Source organism: Clupea harengus, chromosome 19 (assembly GCF_900700415.2).
Source record: "Clupea harengus chromosome 19, Ch_v2.0.2, whole genome shotgun sequence".
Taxonomy (NCBI): domain Eukaryota; kingdom Metazoa; phylum Chordata; class Actinopteri; order Clupeiformes; family Clupeidae; genus Clupea; species Clupea harengus.
In genome coordinates, this window is record NC_045170.1 from 14,469,404 (window position 1) to 14,494,986 (window position 25,583).

At 43.3% G+C, this 25,583-nt stretch overlaps 1 protein-coding gene across 1 annotated transcript in view; it reads left to right on the forward strand.

The window, feature by feature from the left end:
- The first annotated feature begins 2,552 nt into the window (after positions 1–2,552).
- The window catches only part of kcnk9 (potassium channel, subfamily K, member 9), a 40,289-nt gene continuing 17,258 nt past the window's right edge, over positions 2,553–25,583 (forward strand). The window contains exon 1 of the mRNA XM_042710736.1: positions 2,553–2,835. Coding sequence (XP_042566670.1) covers positions 2,553–2,835 — 283 coding nt within the window. The remainder of the gene's footprint in view (positions 2,836–25,583) is intronic.

A 25,583-nucleotide genomic window follows, 5' to 3' on the forward strand; every position in this document is an offset into this window, starting at 1 on the left:
CAATGACCAACATCTAAAACTCCCCCTTCTCCTCTCTCCCCATTCTTACAGGAAAGTAATTCATTACCCAAGGAAAGTTTCCCCCTGAGACCACCAGAAACATCGCCGCTAACAAAGCAGCAACTTAATAAATGTTAATGGCTCGTTAACATTTATCCATTATTTAAACGTTGTGCTTGTGCTATGTTACTGTCTGCCATGCCATCTGTAAGTGGCCAATGGTGGAAATGGAGGTGTGAAAAATAATGGAGTTGAATTTAGGGACGGGTGGTAATTTTGGAGTGGCTTGGGCCTCAAATTGGAGATTTTGGAACGGTGCTGATTTTGGAGTAGCTTTTGGTAGCTATTCCTAATAGTTCCGATGGCTTCTTTGGCTCTTTTTGACTGTTGATTGCGAGGAAGCCTGCAAAAACCGATAGGTCAGAATCTTCTAGGACACCGAGCTGAGCTGGGTTGTTAGGCGTTATACGTGCAATATGATGCACTGGCGCACAATATATGGATGATTTAACATTATTACAGTGTCTTTTTTATCATCTAATTCAACACACAAACAGTCGTCACAGCAAAGGTAGCAATCCTAACGTTTTTGTTTCAACATTTTAATGGATTTACAATTCCCCCATAGTGAAAGTGCACTGAGTTACTTTTAACGCCCGCAATCATCCATTGCACCTGTTCGACGGTGAAGACGAGCTCCAGAACTTTCGAGTGGAAAAAATGGTGTCGACTAAATTGCTATTTCTGTATGGAGGAGCATGCCGATCCATCTGAAATACCTACGCATTATCTCTCTGCGTAAAGCTGCGATCGTGCGTGTCATGCGTTCCTGAATTGTGACTACCTTGTGGAGTGGGCTGCTGCCTCTCAGCATTCAGCAAGTGATTCTTCATTTCAGAGACGCTTTTGGGGGGTGGGGGTGGGGGGGGGGGAGTATTTGGTCACATGATTCGCGGTGAACTCCCTTGTAATCGTAATATGTTGATGAGAGGGAGTGGTCGCCAGCGGCAGGCCGTGGGTGGGGAGCGGGTCAGAGGCAGATAGGGATACCCAAGGGAGGCAGAGGGACTGCCGAGAACTCGTAACACGGGAAGAACCACCAAGAAGGAGAAAAGGCAACACGCGGAGACTGCATATATCCGGCGTTTATCCTCAAACCATATTTTAGTCATTTCAAACTAAAACAGACAATGCATAAACATTGGACCCATAACAACTGGATCCCGTCAAAGTGCCTATATCCTGTTTAAAGTAGCATTATTCTGACGACCGTCTCCACTCCAGTAAACAGGGAACATTTACTCTTTGTCTTTAATAATCATTTTGAGACCCTCTATAACTATTCCTCGAGGAGAGGACTTTCTCCGTTTGGACGTGCCCAGCAGTGCCATTCAAGGACGCTACTTCTCAATCGACTGGATCTGCAAGAATAAGCGACGTGGATTTGGTGATGATGCCTCTTCGGGCATGTTTGGCATTTTTCTCAGGTTTGCTTCGGTCTGGGTTTGGTGGCGCACCATGACTATGTAAACCGCATCAAAAGCCATACACAAGAGGGGATTTGTTACTTAACACAAGCTGGTATTTTTTCAGAGACCTGTTGTTGTTCTAATGCATATTCGTATGATATTTTTCATTCCCGCAAATTTGTAATTCTAAAGCACAAAAATATGTTAAGAGTGGAACGAGAACACATCATTTTTGTTTTAAGTGTCACCAAGGAGTGATGCATGCCGTGTCATTTCGGAGAGTCGCCTTTTACCAGTCCCATGCGCAGAACATTTTTTCCCCTCAGAGATTCGCCACCGTGTTGAATCTTAACTCAGTCCATTACCGACTCAGCAAATTACATTGTGTATCTACGGACGCGCCTCTTTGCATAGATGGCTACATTTATTCCCACTGTCTTTTCATTTTAACTTAACTATGAGCAGGGGGAAGCTGTTCTTGCGGTACCAGTTCATGGGAAGCGAGACGGAGATGAACAGGTTGGTTGTGGCCAAAACTTTGGAACAATATCACGAGGATGCGCTCCCTGCATCGTTATTCGATAGGATCTTATAACCGTTATTTTTATATGTGGGGAATGCTTCAGTCGAAATCCGAAAAGACTACAGTAAAGATTTTTCGATGTCCATTAACTGTAATATGTCCTGCACTACGGAACTGTTCGTTTACGCTTGAATTAGTTGGGAATACGCACTATTAGTCACAGTGGAACAAGGCATTCTCTCCGCTGTTTGTTGATGGCCCTACGCGCCGGGAGGACTTGGTTTGGGCAGGTCTTGCGCAGAGTCTCTCGGCTGCAAGGCTCCTGGTCCCGGCGATCGAGCAGTCTCTTGTGTCTTTCATCGAACCAGGAACAGGATCTTGGAACCTGTTACAGGGACCACAACCTATCTCACCGCCCCGGCGTCCACGGTGCCCTCCGTCACCAACACACCAGAGTCTGTCCCTACCCATCTTATCGCTGTCAGAGCTTTCCCGAGTGCTGCGCCTTTCCGGGGGATCGGAGGGGACATGAACCCCTCACTCGCCGGTTCCTGGTGGCCATGAAGCGGCAGAACGTGCGGACTCTGTCCCTGATCATCTGCACGTTCACCTATCTGCTGGTCGGGGCCGCGGTGTTCGATGCCTTGGAGTCGGATTACGAAATGAGGGAGAAAGAGCATCTGGAAGCTGAAGAGAAGCGTCTCCAAGGAAAGTACAACATTAGTGAAGACGACTATCGAAGACTGGAGACTATTATTATGGAGGCCGAGCCCCACAGAGCCGGGGTTCAGTGGAAATTTGCCGGCTCCTTTTACTTTGCAATCACTGTCATAACCACCATAGGTAAGTGCAGCTTATGAGGTTTTGTTTGACTGGGTAACTTGTATGATTCTTAGCCCGAGTCATGACACAGTGTGTGGGGCCATGACGTGAGCGAAAAGCAGCAGCCTACGTTCACTCGCCTTCTTGTCTGCTCGGTGACAAGGCGGTCCTTAGTTATGTATTTATCAAAGTCCACGCCCAATCTCTGGAAAGTTTGCTCTTTATCCATTCTGAAGAATTTGCTGTTGCTGAATATGTGAACATTACATCACACTAAAAAACTAAACAAAACAAAAAAAGTAGGCTATGTACAATAGCAACGATATAATAGTTCGCAAGAATAGCACTTTGACTACCCAGTATTTTCAATACAGTTTTTTGGGGAGAGTAAGGCACTGGCAGTGATTTTACAGAGAGTTCTTCAGCACCGTTTGCCTGTCTCTCTGTGCGTGGTGCTGAAAGGACAGCTCCGCGCTGCACTCCCGCTTGAGAGGTGACTCCTGAGAACACCACGCGTTCAAAACACAACAAAGAGTTTGTTTACTTGTGTATTTGCTTACATATGAGTTGGTGGCGTAGTAAGACTCATGAGGGTAGTTTTTTTTTAATTTTCGGTCCATTCGATTGCAAAAAGTTGCCAAATATTAATGCGCCATTTCTTCACTTTCTTTTTACCGCTCTTTCTCGCTCCTTATTTCTCTTTCTGTCGCGCGCTCTCTGCTACAATCACGCGCATGCAGACACACACACACACACACACACACATATTGAAATGCCTGCATTACGGCATGGCAATTGTTCGTAAACGGAGACTACATAGTGTAGTGTGCTGGGGGTGGTCCAGTGGAGTCAACAGGTGTTTTTGCCCAGACTTCCCGTGCTCTCCAAGCGAGAGGACCACGAGGGTCTGTCGTCCTTTATAGCTTTTATAGTCCTTTTTCCCGTTCACTGAGTTTTTCCAATCCATTCCTCTGTTGAACTGTGTGCCCACGTGCAGAACATTTCACGGGGGGAAGAGAGCTAAAAATAGAACCTCTAATAGCTCTATAAATACACGACACATGGGTTTTATGATCCCAAATTTCCAAATTTTACTTGGACTGACAAAACCAACAATTCCCCCAAACTGTGGAGAAATTGTCAGTATACTTGAAATTATCTGTTATTAATGCTTTGGTCCTCTTCTTCCGTTTGTGACAAGGAAACATGTTTTCGATGAAACATGTTGCTTTGGCACTTCAATTCAAATCAGAATATCTGCAGTTAGGGGGAGGGGTGAATGGGCTTGGTGAAACGTGCCTTTCCTTCCTTGGCTCCACATCATACGTTTGGTTGAGAGCTGCGAACAGCAGATGTTAGTAAATTGGTTCTGGCGATCATGCACTTGGTGGCCGAGGCAAAAGGCAACTGCGCAGGTTAAAATAAGTGTGTGTTTGTTTACCACACACACACACACACACACACACACACACACACACACACACACACACACACATCTATATATCACTAATACTTGTTCTGCTATCTCTTTTGCACATGATCAACTGAGCGATACCAAATGGTCATACGAAATAGGAATGTATTCTGATTTACAGCGTGGGGAGGGATTTAGCAGGACGAGACCGGATTGAGCTGATTAGGCCATTGCAGCAATATGAGACCTCAACTCTGCACCAATGTACCACAGGCCTACGTCTTCAGGCATGACTTTTACAGTTAATAAGTATAGGCCAGCAATCAGCTACTCCAGGCCATTTACTTTACCCTAGCTCTGCCAATTTTTGGCATTAGCCATCACGTCCCCTGAATTTCAATCTCCGTTCAATTTCCATGTTCATCTCTAAAACGAGATTTCCGTCTTGAACCAGCAGCGTCGTTTCTCGTGAAACGGTAGACATACAGAAATTAACCAATTCCCCTTAGTTTGTTTCCCCTCTTGTGATAAAACATGTGCAATTAAAAGTTGCTTTTCCTCTCCTGGCCCACAGAAAAATCACAGCGGTGAGGCGACGGAGCTTGTGCTGTTAGTTCTTTTCTCAAGAGCAGCGCAGGCCCGTTCAGTCAAAAGGCAGGGATCGAGCAGTTATGTCACACACTCATCAACTAGCGGCTCCACACGGCTCCACACAGCGGGTCCGACACCCACAGAAATAATCCAGATTGTTTAGAGTGGGAAGGCCTGGCTGTAGTGCTGTTCAGGGTGTCAGTGGCTGAACTGCTCCAACAATAGTACCTGCGCGTGTGATTGTCCACCTGTTGGTGCAACAAAACACTTTCTGAAATCCATAACAACAACTGAAAATTGTTGGACCATTTTAATGGCATTGAATTACATAGACAATTAATTTAAATGTCATGCTGAATGAAGGCTGTTAGTGGTCATTAAGTGTATTTGATTATGAGGATCATGGTGAATCATCACTTTCACCAATGCTTTGATGGTTTTAATAAATTGGCAAAGTTGTAAAGTTTTGAACTCTTTGATTTCTTACCGATTGGGTAAGGACTGTGGGTGTTCTTATGTAGATGGTGGCTCTGGACTAAAACAGCATAAACACTGACATTATCTCAGTAATATGTATCTTATCAGCAAGGACTTGTATCTGTACTATGAATCATTAGGTCTTTGTGTAGCCTATTCAGATTGCACATACCTTATTGGCCTGAATAAATAATTGTCTCCTAGATAGATAATGTCAGTCAAAAGACTGCTAGATTACATTTGTTGGAAAGACGTTGGAGGACGTGCATGGGTTTATCTCGATCAATCTGTGATTTGCCACAGTAAAGAAACAACCTTGATTCTGATCCAAATTCTAAAGGAGACTGGATTCAATTGCACAGCGTGTTGTTACCAACCAACCAACCCATCCCCACTGGCAATGCCAACCAATTACTCCAAGGTCAGACATATCTAGCATTCGAATGTTGGGCTTCAGTGTGCAACAGCACTACGCTGATGTGAAAGTGTAGTCTTTGATGACTTACAATGGAGTTAGAGGTACGATTCTATTCTATTCTATGAAATTGCACACAATAGGCATGTGACTAAGAATGCATCCAACACCTTGGTCACAAATCCAAAGCACTGTCCACACTGACTTGGAATGGATGCGATTCAAATCATTCTAGACTCTTTTAGACAGTGGATCAATCTCTGATCAGATCCTTCACTTTTTGAAGCAGGATGGCTTCTGGGATTCTGTAAAGCCAAATTCCCAAGATAGTTGTGCAATCAAATACCCCTGTGTGCAGTATACTAACCGTTATCTGCATTAGTCCTCTCATATGAGTACTACATTGTGTGCATTCTTTCTTGCATTGGTGAATAGAGACACCTGTGTTTACCTGTGTCTAGGTGGTGAGAGTTATAAGAGGGTACCTGTGTTAACTGGTAGTGCTTTAGCATTTTGGAGAATCACAAAAGGAGTTGCCAGTGTCTAGGAGTTGCCAGTGTCTAGGAGTTGACAGGCTAGATCTTTCATTTTCCAAAGAAAATCAAAAATGTCACGAGTATCTCTTGGCATCACAGCACTTTTCTCAGTGCATCACATGGCTAAAGGGAGATGAATGGTGCAGCATCTGTTTCCTCTGCATATAACACACAACGTGCCAGGTCAAATGAGTTTGTCTGGGGTCTAAAAATGGCTACAGCACATCCTAGCCGATAAGGCAATGATAAATTAGAGCATCTCTGTCAGAAGACAGTTCTTGTGTCTGGTATAAACTCATAAAGAGGCTGGGGCAGAGGCTGGAGGATTTCTGGCAACATGCCATTTATTTATATTGTGTGTGATTCATGTAATTCCTTGTTTATTGGACGTGCTGATTCTGTACGTTTAGCCTAAGTCAGCTGACATTTGTGCTAAGTTTTTGAAAATGTCAGTGCAAATTGAATGTCATTTCACGCTACTCCTCGGACTCTTGCAATGTTGTGGTGGACTTATCTAGCTAATAGCAAAAACTACACAATTACATTTTCTAATTTCGAGTGAATCATCAGCTTGCCTGAACTCATTCAAATAACCTGCACAATAGAACTTCACTTATTAGAGTATTCCACAGCGAATATATGGAGGATTGACAAAGAGGTTGTTGTCCAAAGCCATTCATTGGATCCACCATCATGCCTTTCAAAAGGGATTAATGAAAATTACACATGAATGGTGCACATTACGTCCACAAGTCTGTGTTCTGTTAGCTGAACAGTGCAGCACTAATGCATCATGGTAAAAAGACAGAGAGAGAAAGAAAGGCAAAGAAATGAGAAAAGACACTTTTCTAAGGGGCCCTTGAAGTTATGTTGTTTTAACGCTGAAAAGAAAGCCATGGCGGGGCTGACTATGTCAGCTGTCAAAACAACCTGAAGTCATTTTCTGTCAAGAGGCCATTTTAGAGACAAAGTTGAGCTCAGGGGAACCTGTTACTTCACATCCAGTCAGTCCTCTAACCAGTCCCTTGCTAAGCTGTTCATAATGGGGGATTTTAAAGAGAAGGTTAAGTCCCTTTAATTCATATGTTTTTTAATTCACAAATTGATGTAATCTATTATATAATAAAAACATTTAAATCTGAAGACAAACCATTTCAGTGGACATTAGGTGAAGACTAAATAAAACATACTGGAGATGTATAATCAACTATACTCCTGCTGTATAAAAACAGAATTCTAGATCTAATATAAGGGATACTCTGATGTGACAAAAATTATTTCAAGTCAGAGAGAAAACAATGAGTAAGACAGGGAGAGAGTTTCTGTGTCCGACAGCGAGAGAGAAAGAAAAAGAAATAGCAAAAGAAATAGAAAAGAAAAAAAATGAGAAAGAGAGGCTTTGGCACAAAATGTCAGCGCAGACTCACTGGGCAGGCTGAGCAACACAGCGCTGGTTACTGTGGCGACGATGTGTGTTCTGGTCATGTTTGCAGCACTAACTTGGTGTTTGTGTGCAGACCGCCAGATTGCAGCAACCACTGATTCTCCTCATTCTCCTGATTAATTGCATGGAATAGTTCCACCTCTCTCTCTCTCTCTCTCTCTCTCTCTCTCTCTCTCTCTCTCTTCCTCTCTCTCTCTGTCCTTTTTTGTCTCTCCTCTCCTCGCTCCTCCGCTACCCTGCCTTTCCTTTGCACATCACTGAGCCAGAGACGAGTGGGTGTGTGCGAGTGAGTGTGTGTGTGTGTGTGTGTGTGAGCGTGAGCGTGTGTGTGTGGCAGCGCAAGCGAGTGTGTGTGCGCATGTGGGGGACAGGGGGGGGGGGGGGGGGGGGGCTGTAGGTGGATGGAGGGTGACATTTTTTCCCCTGGAAGCATCATGGTAGGTCACAGACTTGGCCCTGCAGTGTTGAGTTTGAAAGAGGAGGGAAGGGGAGCATGTGATACTACTGTAGTTGCTTCTCTTTTACCTGTGCTAGTGGACCAAACATTTAGGTAGTTTAATTACATGTATGTTCTTAAATTACAGAGGACCAATATTCTGAGGAAAACAATCTTTATACTGTAATTTACCATGAAGTAAGGCAGCTGCATAGTAATTGTCAAATACACAAAACTAGTACAAATAGTCAAAGTACGAAACAAAACCGACAGTCACTAGTTTTGTTGAAATTTTTTTTTTGGATTATATGATATACAGTATTACTATAAATATTGATTTTTTTTTGGGGTGAGAAACTTTTTTGAGAGAAACTAGATTGTAGGTCAGTAAAACTGAATTGTTAGAAACTTTCATGCCGAGAATATTTAAACAATAGTTTTAAACAAAGTTACTTATCAAACATCTAACAAGAACATATTTGTTATGGTCTCTTTATGGTTTTGTCCTGGCTTTACTCTGGGACATAAACAAGACCAGAACATAGAACCCTTGTAGCATACAGTGTTCTATAGCAAGTGCTCCTGCACCTACCACAGATGGGAATGCTGCATTCAAAAATTTTGTTTGCTTGAGCTTTTGTATGGCTACCTTTTATATTCTACTGGTCAAGCAGTGTGTGTATGGGGATTGTAGGGGAGCTTTGTGTACAGAGCATATGTTTGCCCTCTGTCTTTCTCTTTGTGTGTGTGTGTGTGTGTGTGTGTGTGTGTGTGTGTGTGTGTGTGTGTGTGTGTGTGTGTGTGTGTGTGTGTGTGTGTGCTTGTGTTTGAGTATGTCTATGCCTGACTATATCCACAGTCAGACAATACATTCCAGTGACATGAATATAGCACAGCGATATTACGAGGCACTGGCTTTCAGTCCGAGCCAAAGGGAGGTGTTACTGGCTGTGAGAGGAAGAGGAAGAAGGAGGAAGAATAGGGGGAGGGGGGGGGGTATGAAAGCCTCCTTTGAGCCCACAGGGGGCACCTGACTGCAGGTGTGGAGCTCTCGTGTCACCCGCCGGAAGCCATGTTTGTTGGAGCGCCAAGAATAATCTCTTTGAAGCCGGGGCGCCTTTGTGTGGTGGATGCATGCTAAACGGCGCTGTGCGTGTGTGTGTGTGTGTGTGTGTGTGTGTGTGTGTGTGTGTGTGTGTGTGTGTGTGTGTGTGTGTGTGTGTGTGGGAGAGAGGGAGGTCTGTCTCTCACCCTGTCTGCCGTGTCTGTTTGGGACGCCAGGGCGCCTGCTTGCTCTCAAGCGTCTGATTGTCCTTTATGGGAGCCTGGCGTCTGAGAAAAGGAACTGAGGAGAAGGAAAAGAGGGAGGAACAGTCAGCTTGCCGTTATTCCACACGAGCTAAAACTGGCGGCGTGGCACACCGTCATCAGCAACTGCCTCAGTATATGGCCATCAGAGATGCTCTCACCCTTATTTTGGTTAATGGGATGCCCAAATTGAAGCCAGCCATTGTCAGTTTTAAGTCAGAGATTTGGTTCTCACCACTGACCATTGATTTAGCAGCTAAAGACAGTTTGCCCCACCACCGACCCATCAGAGCATCATCACAATAGGCAGAGTTTGGCTTGCCCTCATGAAAGAGCCCTTAAAGGTTACAAACAGGGTCTTTGGATGAAGGCCGCTTTGAGTTTGACTTTTCCACCTCTTTTGGCTGCTGGCTTTATAGGAGTTTTAAGCTGTAAATATCACTTCTGAGTCCCACTAAGCCTTTAGGATTTTGCTCCATGTCTGGTAGAACATTTCAATGAACCCATGGAGAAATTGCTTTTTTTTTTTTTACATTTACAGGCATTCACTTGGACACACTTTTATTTCTAAGCAACCTGAGACTTCACAACCATCAGACATTACAGACATACAAAATGCTTTTAAACACTCAATTCCTGTTAGTTTGTGGCCAATCCTCATATTTTTCAAATGAGCTTGACTGCCACTGGAAATATCGGCAAGAGGAGAAGGTGTGTAGCCTATGCTATACTGACTATACTCTGTGGAGAAAAAGTCACTGACTTTGCCATTAAACATCATGAGAGCCCCTAAACGATTCGTCAAACTCCATGTTAAAGAGATGTCTGGCTACACCCTCAGAATGAAATAGGGTTAAAATGGCGTTTTCTTGTTTTTAACAATTTGAGCACTTGAGTGAGATGGTTTGTCGTACCAATCTGGCCAAGCTTACTTTTATGCGGAACTATTCCATTGGTTCTATTGCACTTGGCAAGCTAAATCAATCACGGGAAAAGTGTTCGGATAGAAAAAAAAATACTATTTGTTTCCCGGGTCCAGGCTGGAAAAAGGCCTCATTTACCTTCTGTCTTATAGTGAGCACTTCCCAGCACCGTGACTGCGAAGCAGAACAATTCATCCACCTCCAGCAACCCCCTTTGACAGTTTAAGTCTCAGCTCAGATGGAGTGCATAAGTCGCACTGGAAAGGTTGTGTTAGGTAACTTGCTCCTTTAAGGCTAAATTCAACACGTCTATTGTAAAGTCTAACTCGAAAGCTGAACTTTGTAAATTCAGAATTTACTTCTCAGAGAATGAAGCTGTAGTAGTATGGACCGGTTGGTAAGAATACTCACTACTAGTAAGGATACATTGGTAGAAGACTTGGAATTCTTTTCTATTCCGGTAGACATTCTTCCCCTTCATGTTTGAAAAACTGCTGTAATCCATGGTTATATGTTGAACACTTGTAAGATATAAAATGTAAGATTTATGGTTAATAATGGATCTGTTGATTTTTGTAATCTGAAATATTTACCCTTCTGCCGGTGCTGGTGGAGATTTTATTTCCACAAAGAAGTTTTTTTTATATATATTTTAGGTGCATTGTTTCTATTGAGTTCAATAAACAAAACAAAACTTCTTTGGTAAACAAAAATCACTTTACCTATTTATTTACTTCGTATACTTTGTTAAGGGAACATTTTGGCTTGTCTGCCTGGGCAGAATTTGGGAAAAAGAAACAATTATTCCCTGTTAGTCTGGCTGGAAGGGGCCCTTGTTTGAGAGCGAAAACGTCAGCGCAAGCGCACTGTTGCACACAAAACACACGCTTCAGAGAGAGAGATGAAGGCGTGGTCAAATGCACTGAGTGGACAGAGCAAAGCCGAAGTTAATTAGAGAAAGGTTTTGTTAAGTTCGTTGACACATAATCGTAGCCATGTTTTAAAATACCCAAGCCACATCCCTTTGAACTGACTGCTACATTGTTAGTCAGGGTGTGTGATTTTGAGCCTGTAAAAAAGAAAGTGCCATAGTTTTGCTTACTTAAAGTCCATGACTAGTTAGTTTTCTCAAGATCAATGTAGCCTACCAATGTAGCCTATCCCATAAACACACACATTCTGGAAAATGTATTTAGGCCTAGCATGTCAAATGTATAACCTTCATAACATGTGATACACATTTAATTCTCCTATAATGGAACACATTTGCAACCTCTGAGCTAGGCACTGACACGGAAAATGTATATCTTACATCTTTGCCTAAATGCTAAATGTTTCAGCAGCCACTGGCACTTGCTGTGGTGGGAGTTGTGAGTGCAGGAGAGGTCAACTCTATTTTCTATGGAAATAAATGTTTTCAGAAGGAGTCCCATGGTTTCCTAAATACTTTCACTCCTTTCCCCAGTAGGATACGTCACGGCGTAGTGATGCAAAACAATGGTCTTAAGCATTTACTCCAACATAATAGTAGGTTCTGGTAGCTACGGTGTTCCATGTTAATTCGATTAAAATATCCTTTATATGGCTTTTTTTTATTTAGAATTATTCTGGGAACAAACTGTAGGCTATTTGATGCAGTCGGTGCATCCAGAGCCCCAGCAGACCCGAACAGATGAGAGGAAGCCTGTTTAGCTGAGCATTGGGTCATGGGGAAAGAGTGCTGCATTAATTTGCATGATGCGAGTCTACTGGTGACTGGTTGAAAAGAACCTGATGCCTAAAACACAAGAGCAGCAGTGACCATTAGTCTACATGAATGGGGAGTGCAGGATATGGGAGGTTGTGAGCTATGTTTATGTTGATGAATTTGAACATCTGGAACAACCTTAATGCCATCTTGTTCTGCCTTCTGTTGTGGCCAGGCCGAGTAAAGACACCTTTTATGGAAGACGTGCTCGTGTGGTGCCATTTCTTCTTCTGCTTTAGTCTTGTTATACTACAAGACATGAATAGAAATACCAAGAAAAGTCAGTAGTGTGCATTTACATCATGGATGACATTTGTTTACTGCTGACTGAGCATTTCATTTAAGTTGGACAAGTTGGACTCCCTCTTCCCAGAAGCTCAAGTCTTTGAGGGGTTTAACCGTTTAAAACAAACATTTTATCTTTTAACTTAGAGGATATCCAAGATGAATTGCATCAGCCCATAACACAGGTTTGCTCCATCTGCCTGGCTAATATAAAAATATGGCAGCATAATGTGCCACTCGTCCAATAAAGGGCGTATGATATTTATCTGCCAGATAAATAAATCAGAATTTGGCAGTGATGGTTTCTGATTGGCGCGTGCACATTTTTCTTGTCAGTGAAGACTATGTCGCCACGCCTATATCCAAAATCACCTCACCGGAATATTTATTGTTGGAGTTTAAGACAACCTTGGCAGAATAAGTGTGTGTGTCCTCTCTCAATATCTTCGAGCTCTGCATTAGTTGAAGACATGAAACATATCTGCAACTGTGTTCTGCTGTATTACCTCTAAGTTCGAATATAGAATATATATTTACTTCATATAGAATATATCTAGGTTATACATATTAGACATAAGTTTGTTCCACAAGAGCTTTTAGTAACACCTTCAGCCCTCTGTCAATAGATTTCCATAATCATGACATTTATGTGTTAGTGCAGATGCCATGCTATCATTAGTCATCATGACAGCTAATGCTATACCAGATGCTACATTCACTCATTAGTAATCATGATTGCTAATGTGCAAGGTCATAACAGTGTGATATTACTATTATGGGTAATTGTCATTATGTCTCACAATGCGAGAAAGCTGTCATAACATCAAACATGATGGGAGCTGTCATGACAATTACTGACAATGGGAACACAATCTTTTTATATCAATGGAAATAAGCTGTAATGAGAACTTGTGACAGTGTAAGGCATCTGCTTTTAGATGTTTACGACATGATTTTGCGATTATTCAGGAAAAGATCCAACTAGATTGTATGCTTTTTGATGTAAATATCAAATGGTGTACAAAAACAAACGGGACTTGAGCAGGGACTTGGTACACATCCTCTATGTTAAGATCAATCGCATATGAAAGCTTCCTTAACAGGAACAAATGGGGTTTCTTCCTTAGTCAGAAGCGATATGATAATGAGACGTCAGCCTTTCTAATTTGACATCCTGTGCCATGTTGTCGTGTCACCTCACTGATGTGTCAAAGCCAGTTCTCCTTCAGGCCATTTGTAATCATTCACGGAGTGTTGCATGGAAGTGCCATTCTTGTGTTGCATATGGTGTGTCAATATTACAGGATTAGGATTCTAAGGGTGTCGTATGGGTTTGTGAGTTTCCATTCTGGGTAATACTTCAATTTTAAGTACAAACAGTAAATACAGCTCAATGACACCTATATAAGCTCTCTATGACAACTGACAGAAGCATTCATAAATATTCAAAACAACTGATACCAGTTGATGTCAGCTGTCATGAGAGCAGCTTTTGTTATCTCTGTTCTGAGGCTGGCATAGCACCTACGTGAACTGTTGTTGGCCTAAGGCCTAAGGCTGTTATGACGCTTTCACATGTTGATCTGAGATTTGAGCATAGCATGTTGCAGTGCAGTGATGGCCTAAAGCTGCCTTCACAACATGATTTGATATTTACAGAAGCAGAACTGTGCCGATCTGGCATGCCAGAATGCAGGACGACACATGACACATAACACCATGTCATTTCAGACAAGTCATTCTGTTAACTTATGTCAACAAAAATGGATGTTGAATCGACATAACTGCCACAATCAAATTAACATCAAAGTTGACAAACACTATTACAGCCGATGCATTACAGCTGAAACCATATAGAATCAGCCATCATAAATATGTGTATTCTTGTGCCAATTGTCATACAGGAATTTTCTGAGGTGTGCAGTAATCAGTACGCTGAAGTCCCAGTATTGTAGCACATTCCTTAGCCAAGTTGTAAAATGCCCAAAACACTAACATTCTTAAACCGTCATGTACTGTGTAATTATGATGCATTAACCACTAATTGTACTACTCATTAATGATGATTTATGACAAATAAATGAACGATTAATATAGAATAAATTAAGGCAATTCTATTAGTGCTATAACTGATATTCTATAAGCACCAGATAACAATTGATGAAGGATGAACTTGATGATTGGTTTTGATGGATGTAAAAAAAAACACTCCAATTTCCACTGTGGGATGACAGTGAAATTAAATGTTAAATAGAACTGAAAGGTTTTTTTTCGGGGGTCTTTCATTCAAGTGACACGGGCAAATCCTTATCTGTAGTACTATTGAAACTTGATAATTGATGTCACTGATAAGGCATTCCACTCATCATTCTCTCTCTCTATCTATATATTTCTCTATCTATCTCTCTCTCACACACACACAATCACGATAGAAAATTCTAAATGGAGTATGCTCCTATTTAACCTGTGGTGGCTTCAGCAATGCAGACACCCTGCACATTACTATACCTCAACATTACCTCAAATGACACCAGATTTTCAGATTTGGAAAACAAACCAGCTCGGAAACAGAACAAAGTCAATATCCTTGTTCTTCTGGCTGGAGAGTAAGAATGAGAAATGAACACGTTTGATCAAAGAGTACTAGATGTGGGGGTGTAAGTCTATGAATATTAATTGCTTCTCTTTTGAGCCATGGCTTTTGTGAAAGATTTAGCAGGCACCTTACTGGCTGGTGTCTGGCCAAAGACCTCAAAGGTGTTAGATTGGATCTTTTTTTTTTTAAACACCTGGGAAAGAGCCCCTCCTGTGCAGTATAAGATTACACATGTATCTACTTACACACCTGCTACATATTCTTTACATTATCAATATATAGCAGTTGTTGACACTGACATGGGTAGTGCTTCGTTCAAGAAAGAAGTTACAGTAGCTCGGATGGATGGTTTGAAAGGGATTTCAGTCACTGTGCTTGTCTGTGACGTGTATGACATACCTGCCACAGAAGACATAGCCTCAAAACGTGACATTCCAAATCTGCTGGATTTCAGTCGTTTCCCCACGTATCCCCACGAGTGTTTGTTTCATCAACATCTGGCTGACAGGGTCTCTTTTCTTTTCTATTGCTCTTTGTCTTTCTTTACCTCTCTGTTTCTATACATGTACTTTCTTTGTGTCATCAATGACAGAGTGTGATTGATGCCAGAACTGTGTTTTTGGAGCGATGATGATAATCTTCACCGAAATTGTTCAGTCAAGTGGCTAGTCTACTCTTTCTCAGTGATTGTTTTTACAATACATTTTCAAGCCCTCTCTCGCTCTGTGTGTGTGTGTGTGTGTTTGTGTGTCTGTGTGTGTCGTGAATGGAATTAATTAATCAAAGCTTCGGTTTGCTATTGTGTTTTCTGGTTGTTTGCTCTGCGCGGGATCGCCTAAGGCTTTCTTAATTGCCGATTAAAAAGAACTCTGTCGTACTCAACGCAGGCCGCGTTTTTAAGAACTTTTGTGGACCACATAGTCAGGGCAAAGCGGCGAAGCAGGTGTTCTCTGTCTAATCTAAGGATGGTTTTGAAAAGAATCCACCCAGTGAATCAAAGCAGGTGGTTACCAATGCGGCCATCATAGAGAGCTCCGATGCTGTCCCTGCCAGGATGAGATCTGTGAGCTTCTGTTAATTCGACTCGCAACTGAGCATCGGGATATCTAAAGTATTTTTTCTCCTACTGTGCCCGGCCAAATATCTTGTCACAGGAAACTTCTTACAGGTGAGGAGAGTATGTGGTTCCGAGGGTAATAGCCTACTACTTCAGACACGCTGAAGTCAGTCACAGTGATTCTCCTTGGCAGGCAGGTTACAATGATTTGCTAAGTGGGAAGATGAGCCTGAAAGCCATGTCTTGATTCATTTAGATAATGACATGCCTTTTTTGTCTCACTCCTCTTTGTCTTTTCCCTTTTTTCTCGACGATTGAATATCCAACATTTTAAGGCACGGTTTGCAAAAGACGGAGCAGATTACAAGGCAAGGGCTTTTGTGAGTCTGTGATCCGTTCAGCTCTCAGAATATCGTAGCCAATGCATTTGCAACATCATGATCCAAATGACTTAAAAAACACATCCCTTTTGCATTGACATGAAATGAGATCAGCTAGCTACATTATGTCTTTTGGCAATTTGAATTAAAAAGATGATTTTGCTGAGATAATAAGGGTTTCCAAATTCTTGTGAATAATTTACAACTACAGTATATCTGCTGGCTCACAGAATTCAAGTATAAGACGCTACTTTGCCATGAAGAAAATATACATATTTCAAACATTATAATGGTAATCAAGGTTGCAAATGTCACAGTCATTAATAATTAGACGATAATAGGGTAGAATCACTGAATGTTAAAAGCAGGCCCATTAGTTCTTATGAGGCCCAAGAGGGTAGAAATCCCCTAATAGTTGGACCTTTGTCATTCATAATTTAAGACAACTTGCGTTAAAAGCAGTAGAACTACCAGATCAGCAGGCCCACGCTGTCATGTCAGATTGGGGGCCGAGGGCTTTTGCCTAGCGTCTGGTTACATAATCATGTAGGGGGTAATGGATTCAGGGCGAGGTCCACGAGCTAATGAAGTCTTGATTGACTTGTATCAGCAAGGCAAGATCCCCGTCCCCCGCTGAAAAAAAGTGAGCGAACACGGCGGTCTCGCCCTGCAGTTAATGACGGTGATTAAATTGCTCGCCCTGAAGGTGCCGTGACAACATATCCTTTGGCAAATGCCGACGGGAGTCCCCTTCGACCCCGGCATGAATTACTGTAGAATAATTAGATAAACTAATTAAGATATTAAGCATCTGGATGAGACTTGGTCATGGTATAGCAGAGTTGGGAGTGAATGGGCGAGGCTAGGAACTGGAGCTGTACATGTTTAGAGAGGGAAATGCCAGTGTTGATGGACTGATGCCCCGCATGTAAAACGAAAGATTGTGACATATCAATAACCCAATTTCCCCCACTGCTCTCTTGCAAGGCATAAAATATGTAGCGATATATGCAAGAAATAATCCGTGAAAACAGATGAAAAGGGGCTTTTTTATTAATAATACATAAAACATTTAAGTTACTGCTCTAAATTATTTACATGTGCATTTTGAAAAAAACTTATAATATCTAAAAACATCTTGGTCAGGATATAGAAATGATCAAAGATCAGAGATGTGATTGCCTGCTGGTGTGCCTGTGTGTGGAGAGAGTGAGAGCACGAAATAGTGGACACAAACTTGTATAACTTGAATATTTTAAATGTACCTACACTTATTTTTCATATTTTCTCCCATCTTACAAATTCAACTAGCAAAGTAATTTGAGTGAAGTAATTTGACCAAATAACTGACCAAGTATCATGTCTCAAATGATCTAAAGATTTGAACTGATGATAAAACAGAATGAAGCAGTTATTTTAAAAAGTTTCGAAAGCAACAGGTGTCTGTCTTCATAAGTATTCAATGCCTTTGTCTGTTCCTTAGTTCCTTTAACCAAATGTTCCTTTGTACATGTAACCAAGCTCTCTCTGCAAAATGCGAAATAATATAACCTTTTGAAGGAATCTCTCATCGGCATAGACATTCATTAGCCTGACGATGTCATACTCATAATTCTAGTCAGAATATGAGTCTGAGACCGCTCCGTTGGGCTGTGATTATGGGGCGTGTTTCAACCGAACTAGGGAAAAAAAGGCCTCTTCGCTCAATTGGATAGGCCTACAACCAATCAGAGCAACGTAGTATGACCATAACGTAGACCACGGGGCCAGCTGATACATTCAACTTTTACCGGATCCCGTAGGAAGGACGGCAAAAACATCTTTTCGATCGACAAATGCCTTGATCGCGTTTCTCTGTTCCTCTTTAAAAATGAATGTGCTGTCAATGTCTTCTAAAACAGACTCGAATTTCCACATTTCAGCTCTCCAACGGCAGCCATGTTTGTTGAAAACGAATTCACCCCAAAAGCTCTTTGGTGACGTGGTTGATTACGTTAGGGTTGATCATCTGTCCATCATCGTATAAAGCCCGCCCTGACAATTTGATTGGTCTATATCTCCTCACAGATTTTTGTGAGGAGATAATTTCTCCCCAACGGAGCGACACCAGACCGAACTTCCCGACCAAATAATTTGTGGGCGTGGCTAAGTTCGTCTGGCATCCAGGCTAGACATTCATAGCCTTTCATCAACAATGTCAAACACATCAAATCCACTCCTTTCCCCATAAAGAGACTCAAGGCCGAGGGGGGAAGTTTGATCTATCAGGTGAGTGGCGTCTGCTTTGGCACTCGTCTTTGACAGCTCAGTGGTACTTCTCTGGCTGGCAGGGGTATTTTTTTGGGGGGGGGGGTGTACTGTGCCACATGTACGCCTCTGTCCGTCACCCTTTTGCAGCTGCCAGGCATAGCAGTGGAGACGGTGACACCCCCCCCCCCCCCCCCCCACCCTCGCGCCTCTTTGGGCTGGCAGGGGAGCTATTGATCTACTGATCCACAGGGTTCATTGCTCTCTCTGGGTCGAGTGAGTCAGCAGCCCTTCTGCAATCTGGCACCCTCACCGTGCCCCCTCTCTTTATACCTTTTATTCTCTCTCACTCCCTTTCCTCACAATCTCTCTCTCTTTCTCTTTCTCTGTCTCTCTTCATCACCTCTCTCACTGGCTCCCTTCTCTGTCCCCCCTTCTCTTTTTTGTCATTGGGAAGATAGTGATACGGAGATAGTACTTGCACTCCTTCTGAATGGCTCTGTGTGTTTAGCTGCTTTGACACCTTACAGTGGCCATAACCCAACCAGGGACAAGGGCTCCTGGGTCACTTCCAGTCATAGTGTGTTTTAGTGATGTGCCTGAATGGACCTGGCTGATATGACCGTTTGGTCAGATAGGACATAGGAGGTGACCATGCAAGCTGTATGTGTGTGGCTGTGTGTGTGTGTGTGTGTGTGTGTGTGTGTGTATTGTTGAATAGACCAAGGTCTCACCCAATAACATCCTATGACTGACTGAGGCAAAGAAAGAGGAGCCAGATAGACACTCATTTTGTGGGACACATAGAGCCAAAAAATACAGATAAAATGAATGTTTTCAGAAGCGTTTTGGAAGTACACTGGCATATTGGAAAAGACAGACATGATTTTATCTCAGGCAGAAATAGCCTTTCTTTCTGCCGTCCCGGAGGCTGGTACTTTCTAAAATAAGATCAACAGATGTAGATTCTTCTTTTATACATTTTGTTCTTGGCATCGCTTGCTGTTTAAAACGAGACCCGGCCCAGTGAAGCTCGAACCACAAGTGCCCCCTACAGGGCCGATGTAGAGGGACTGCAAATAAGACAGCGCGTGTGAGAGTGTACACATGTTTGTTTGTTTGTGTGTGTGTGTGTGTGTGTGTGTGTGTGTGTGTGTGTGTGTGTGTGTGTGTGTGTGTGTGAGTATGTATGCGTGCACGTTAAAGCCTCGTGGTCCAACACAATCCAATTTTCCTCTGCGGCGATGTGCTGCCAGGGGCACTGAAGCTTTGACAGGGTATGACTTCATTTTAAGATGAACTCACAGTTGATCTGTTTCTGGCATGGTGTTCTGTGCTACGTGAAGAATAAAAAAGGCACCTCCACATATAAATGGCAACTCTGTGAAATTTGACTTTAAAAAAAACAAAAATGACCTAAGATTGCATGTTTTACTCCTGAATTTCAATAGAGGTCTATGCAGCAACAGTTTTATTTATTTTTTCCTGAGTAATGCATGACAGGGAAGGTCTGTTATGACACACGCACGCACACGCACACACACATACACACACACACACACACACACACACATAGTCCTCCATTTAAACCCTGAGCTAGTGGGGTGCCAACAGGTGAGTTGGTAGCCACCTGCAGGAGCAGCAGCAGGGGCAGCATCCAGGCAGGCAGTGACAAATGAGGAGGGCCACAGAGTGCAAATAGGTGCGCTGACCACTGAGCCGAGGGAAAAGAGAGAAGGAAGGAGGAATGGCAGTGGCAGTGGAGACAGAGAGAGAGAGAGAGAGAGAGAGAGAGAGAGAGAGATGGTTGGAGGAAGACAGAGAAAGAAAGTGCAGTTTAGATTTGGCCGTGTGAGATGTTTTCACAGTCAAAAGTATGACAATTCAGAACAAGGAGGGCCTGCCTTTGCTGTTTGTCTTAAAGTGCGTAGTTGTTCAGCCATGTTGCTCTGAGATATTTCAGTCAAGCTTCTTTGAAATCCAAAAGTCGACACTTTCTTTTGATTCTTACTCTAGTGGTGTCTTTAACAGAAGTCTGCCTAGTTAGGCAGATAAATCATCTATCTATTTGGTATGAAAGATTTGTGTATACCTTTTTTGAAGTGGTGCCTACATTTATTAAGATAATATGTCTGGGAAAAGCACACTTGGAAATTGGCTAAAACATTAGACAGTTTTTGCACATAGGTAGAGAAAGCCAGAGCTGCAAGCAACAGCATAATGCTATTCACCACTTTCATTAACGAGCTACCTGTGAAGCTGGAGCAGTCCTCAGCCCATTGCCTCAGTTTTACCCATTTCTTACCTGATGTTAATGGCTTGGTACTGAAAGTCAATCACTGTACTAGTTACAGTGGTGACTGGATCTGCTAAAGAATGACTGTCAGAAGCTCATTGGCAGTAAACCTACGTGACACACATATTATAGTATTGCAGAGGAATCCTGGATGTCAGGAACACAGATGTTAACACTGCTTTTGAGCATACTGATGCGGTGCGTCTAGTTTTGTCATCTCTTAAAGTCTCTTAAAGGTGTTTTGGCATATTTTGGCAATGAAAAAAAGTAGACTTTATGGTTTCATACCCATAATACATCCTGAGTGACAAAGAACAGAACAGAGCAAGTGTGAACGTAGAACGAGAGAGGGGGACAGATGACGTAGAAATAAAAAGAGAGGAGAGAGAGAACAGAGTGATGAGAAGAGATTGGGGGATGGACAGAGAAAGGGTCCACAGAGGGAGGGAGAGAGAGGGAGAGAGAGAGAGAGAGATGATGGACGTGGCAGACGGCGCAAGGCACGCCCCTGTTCCGAGACCCGCGGGTCATTAGGACCTCTGATGACATGTCACCGTGTTTCTCCTCTTTCCCCTCCTCTCCTCCACTCCCTGGCAGCTCCTGCGGAGGCTGACGCACGTAAGACGGAACAGAAATACCTGCGGAGTGACTCACATTACACGCTGTGTTTGCTGAGCAGTCAGGGGGAGTTTGCCGTGGCAGCTGGGGGAGGATGACAGCTTATACCCCAGGTTGACTCCAGCCTGTCTCTCTCTCTCTCTCTCTCCCTCTTTTTCTCTTCATCTCTTCTTCAACCTTTTCACTCTCGGGTTTTCCCGCTCACACCTTTTCACTCTCCGTCTTCCTGCATTTTATTCCTCATCTTTTCTCTATGATGTTCTCTGTTGTCTTCTTTCTCTTTCCTCCCCTCCTTTTTCCATTCTCCCATCTTCCCATTCTCTCTTGCTGCCATTCTCTTCCTCTCCTCCTCTTCTCTCTCTCAGTCTTTCTTCCATCCCATATCTTATTTCCCACTTTCCCTAATGATATTTTCTATACTTTCCCCCTCCATATCAAATCACTGTGCCCATCATAACCAGCAGGCAGGAGGGTGGGAGTGTGCGCAGGCAGGTGCAGATGGAGGGGTAAACTGCTGACACACACTCCCAGGCTCTTGCCCCTCCTGAGGTGTTGCGCTAATCCTGGTTGCCTAGCAGCGTGGAAAAGGGGGCCCTGTCATGCGGCGCAGGGGTGGGAACATTAGTAGGTGTAAATGGCACAACCAGCGAGGTCTCATGGAGGAAGGAGAGAGAGAGAGAGAGAGATGAAGAGAAAGAGAGAGAGAGAGAGATGGAGGGAGACCAACAGGGATGCAGAGGGAGGGAAACAGATGGGAGAAACAGGGGAGTTGTGAGAAGTTGAGAGAAAGAGAGAGAGAGACAATGTGAAAAAATTAAGAGAGAGAGAGAGAGGGTGAAAGAGAAATATAGAGAGAAAGAGAGGGAGGGAAAGGGAGAAAGGGAGTGCTGAAGCGAGGGGTGTGAGAGAAGTCTCCTGAGAGGCGAGGAGTTTAGCGTCGTGCTGATATGTCTGGAATCTTCCGCCGCCGGGCTCATTAACGCTCATTAATATCCTCATGGCCGTCTCTCCTCTCACTTGGCCCTGCGTGTGGAGCAACGTGGGGAAGGAGGGATGGAGGACAGGGAGGAGAGGTGAGAAAAAGAGAGTGAATGAACAGAACAGAGAAAGAAGAGATGAAGGGAGGGAGTGAATGAGAGGGAGAGGGAGAGAGAGAGAGAGAGAGAGAGAGAGAGGGAGTAAGAGAGAGGGTGAGAGAGCGAGAGAGAGGACACACTGAAGGAGTTTAACATCTCTATCAATTAGCTAGCAATGGTGTTTGGCCCGGTTACAGGCCCTGGACTAATTTCCCATGACGGTAACATTAAGTTCTTGCTAAACACAAATGATGTACTGCTGTTAGCAGCAGCAGAACAGAGCCTAACAATCCCACAGCGGTTCATACAGACCCGGGCCCTTTCAAGGAAGAAAAATAATTAAATCTCAGCAGAAACAATTCACAACAACACACCCGCACCCTTGAAAACAACATCAGGTGGACTTGCTCATGGGAGATCATACAACAGACATACTACATATGAAAAATGTGCAACTGTCCTTCTGCGGCAGCATTAGCATTTCCTCTAACCTGTTGCTCTGACCACCGTCGCTAACCCTAACCACAAACTGATCTCAGACCTGTAGCACAAGGTGTAACTCTGTTCTTACTGCATGTCTACGATTCTTAAGTGGACAGTCAGTCACTCTGTCTGCAGGTGCAACTGCATTGACACCACTAGCTGTGCTGTTGTTGAAGCAAGCCCTCTCTGAAGTTTGTGAACTAACACTCGGTGTGTTAGTTTGCTAGCTTGTTATGTAGAATCTCGGTGGAGCACTGGCGAGCGGTGCATGTTGAAGTTACCCCTTCTGTATGTTTTGTAGGGTTTAACTGGATTGGAAGAAGGCCAATCTTCCATCAATGTATGCACCATAGCCATCTATCACAGACAACAGGTAAAGTTGTCAGAAGGTTGCTAGCTTCAGGCATTGTAGACTACAAGGATGTTGGCTGAGAGCTATGTGTACCCGTAGGGAAGAACACAGGCTGATATTGCATACCTCACATTAATAATGTGACAGATAACGCACTAGCATTATCTAGTATTTTAGGGAATGTTACGATGTCTTTATCACTGATCTGCTAACATTAATCACTAGCATACGAATTGACAGATAACCCTGGGGTCTTGCTATGCATTTTATGTAAATTGAGGACATACGTACTGCGTAGCCCCTTCTTCAGATCACTGTGAAGGAGTAGGCCATGATGTACACTCCTCTAGACCAACTACCGCAAAGCAAATCATGGATTTGATTGGTTAGACATCCTGACACTTTGCTTCTAGAATAATAGTAGCGAACCCTTCAAAATGTCTTCAGAAGGGGTAACGTTCTAGTGCACACGCAGGCAGCAGATTGCTATGACGCTATGTTCTGCGCTCAAGGAAACAGAGGAGATGGTGTAACATAGCGTAGACTAGAATAAACTGGTGTTTTAAGTAACGGATGTAATCTTGATGTTTTTAATAATGTTTTTTATTATGTTTTACATTTTTTGTCACCCTTTGTCAGAAGGGTTAGAAGAGCCTGACCGCACGCTACTGTGGTGGAGGGTGTGGTGAGGCAACATGCGGTTTTGCCGACGTGCCGTACTGCAGGGTCACGAAATGCAATGCTCTCTCTCTGTCTGAAGCCTCCGGGCTGCTGGCAGGGGAGGGACAGGACTCAGAGAGGCCTGTAAAACCTTTAATCTTCTGGCACAGCATGCAATAACCCATTGCAGATGAAGTCCAGACACTGTGTGTGTGTGTGTGTGTGTGTGTGTGTGTGTGTGTGTGAGTGAGTGTGTTGATGTGTGTGTATACTGAACAACTGTGTATCTGTATAGGTAGGGTGCAACTGGTGGATGTATGTGTTTCTGTGTGTATCTGTTTGAGTGCATAGATTTGTGACGAGGGTGTTTATTTTTGAGTGTGTGAGTGTGTTTGGTGAGTCCGCAGATGTTTGGTAAGAGTGCGTGCATGTGCGTTTGTTTTTGGGTGTGTGTATATAACTGTGTGTGTGCGTGGGGCTGGGGAGAGGGTGGGTGCGCATTTGTGTTTGTGAGTGTGTGATGTAACAACAGGTGGCAGGTGAAGTGCCGAGATCGATGGCCATTCACAACCTCTGTTCACACGGATACTCTCCCCTCTCTCCTCAGAGAGAGAGAGAGAGACAGAGAGAGAGAGAGAGAGGAGGAGAGAGAGAGGCAGATAGAAATATGGTGAGGTATAAAGAATAAGGGAAAAATAAAGGAATGATGACAGAGTCAAAAAGACACAAATATGGAAGAGATGGAAAGAGAGGGAGAGAGAGCTTAGAGACAGTTGTGAATTCACTATACGAGTCTATTTCACAACCCTACAGCTAACAGAACCTTACGACACTCACTTACTGTTGTGTTCCGTTGAGCCCGTTCAGCTGACCCAATACCCAGCCAATCTCGCATTTCTCTCTCTCTCTCTCTCTCTCTCTCTCTCTCTCTCTCTCCTCTTAATTGATAGGTTTAGAAAGCCCTCTGACTCTAGCCAAGGAGATAAGTGCAGAATTACGGCGGAGAGAAAGCGATCTGCCGCGGTGTGACTGCATTAGAGCTGTTGCACAGTCTCTAGTTTCTCGGGAAGCTCACTCCTGTCAGTGGGGTATGCATGAAGCTCACACAGAAGCTTTTGTCTGTATGATTGCTTTCGAGTAGAATTTGTGTGTGTGTGTGTGTGTGTACAATGCAGAGTGGCCCACCACATTGTATGCGGTGTGTATTGTGAGTCAGTTTGCTGAGGCTCAATCATGCATTTAAATGATGTCATTTCATCTACAATCTACCCTCAGGCAGGGGGCAGTCAGTCCTGGTGATTGAGGCACCCCATAGATCCATATCACTGTTATGACTTCAAAATGGACAACTAATAACAAATAAGCCTTTCCAAACAGTCCTAATTACTGACCTTTGCGTTATTGACATCCCCATCAATACCATGCCTG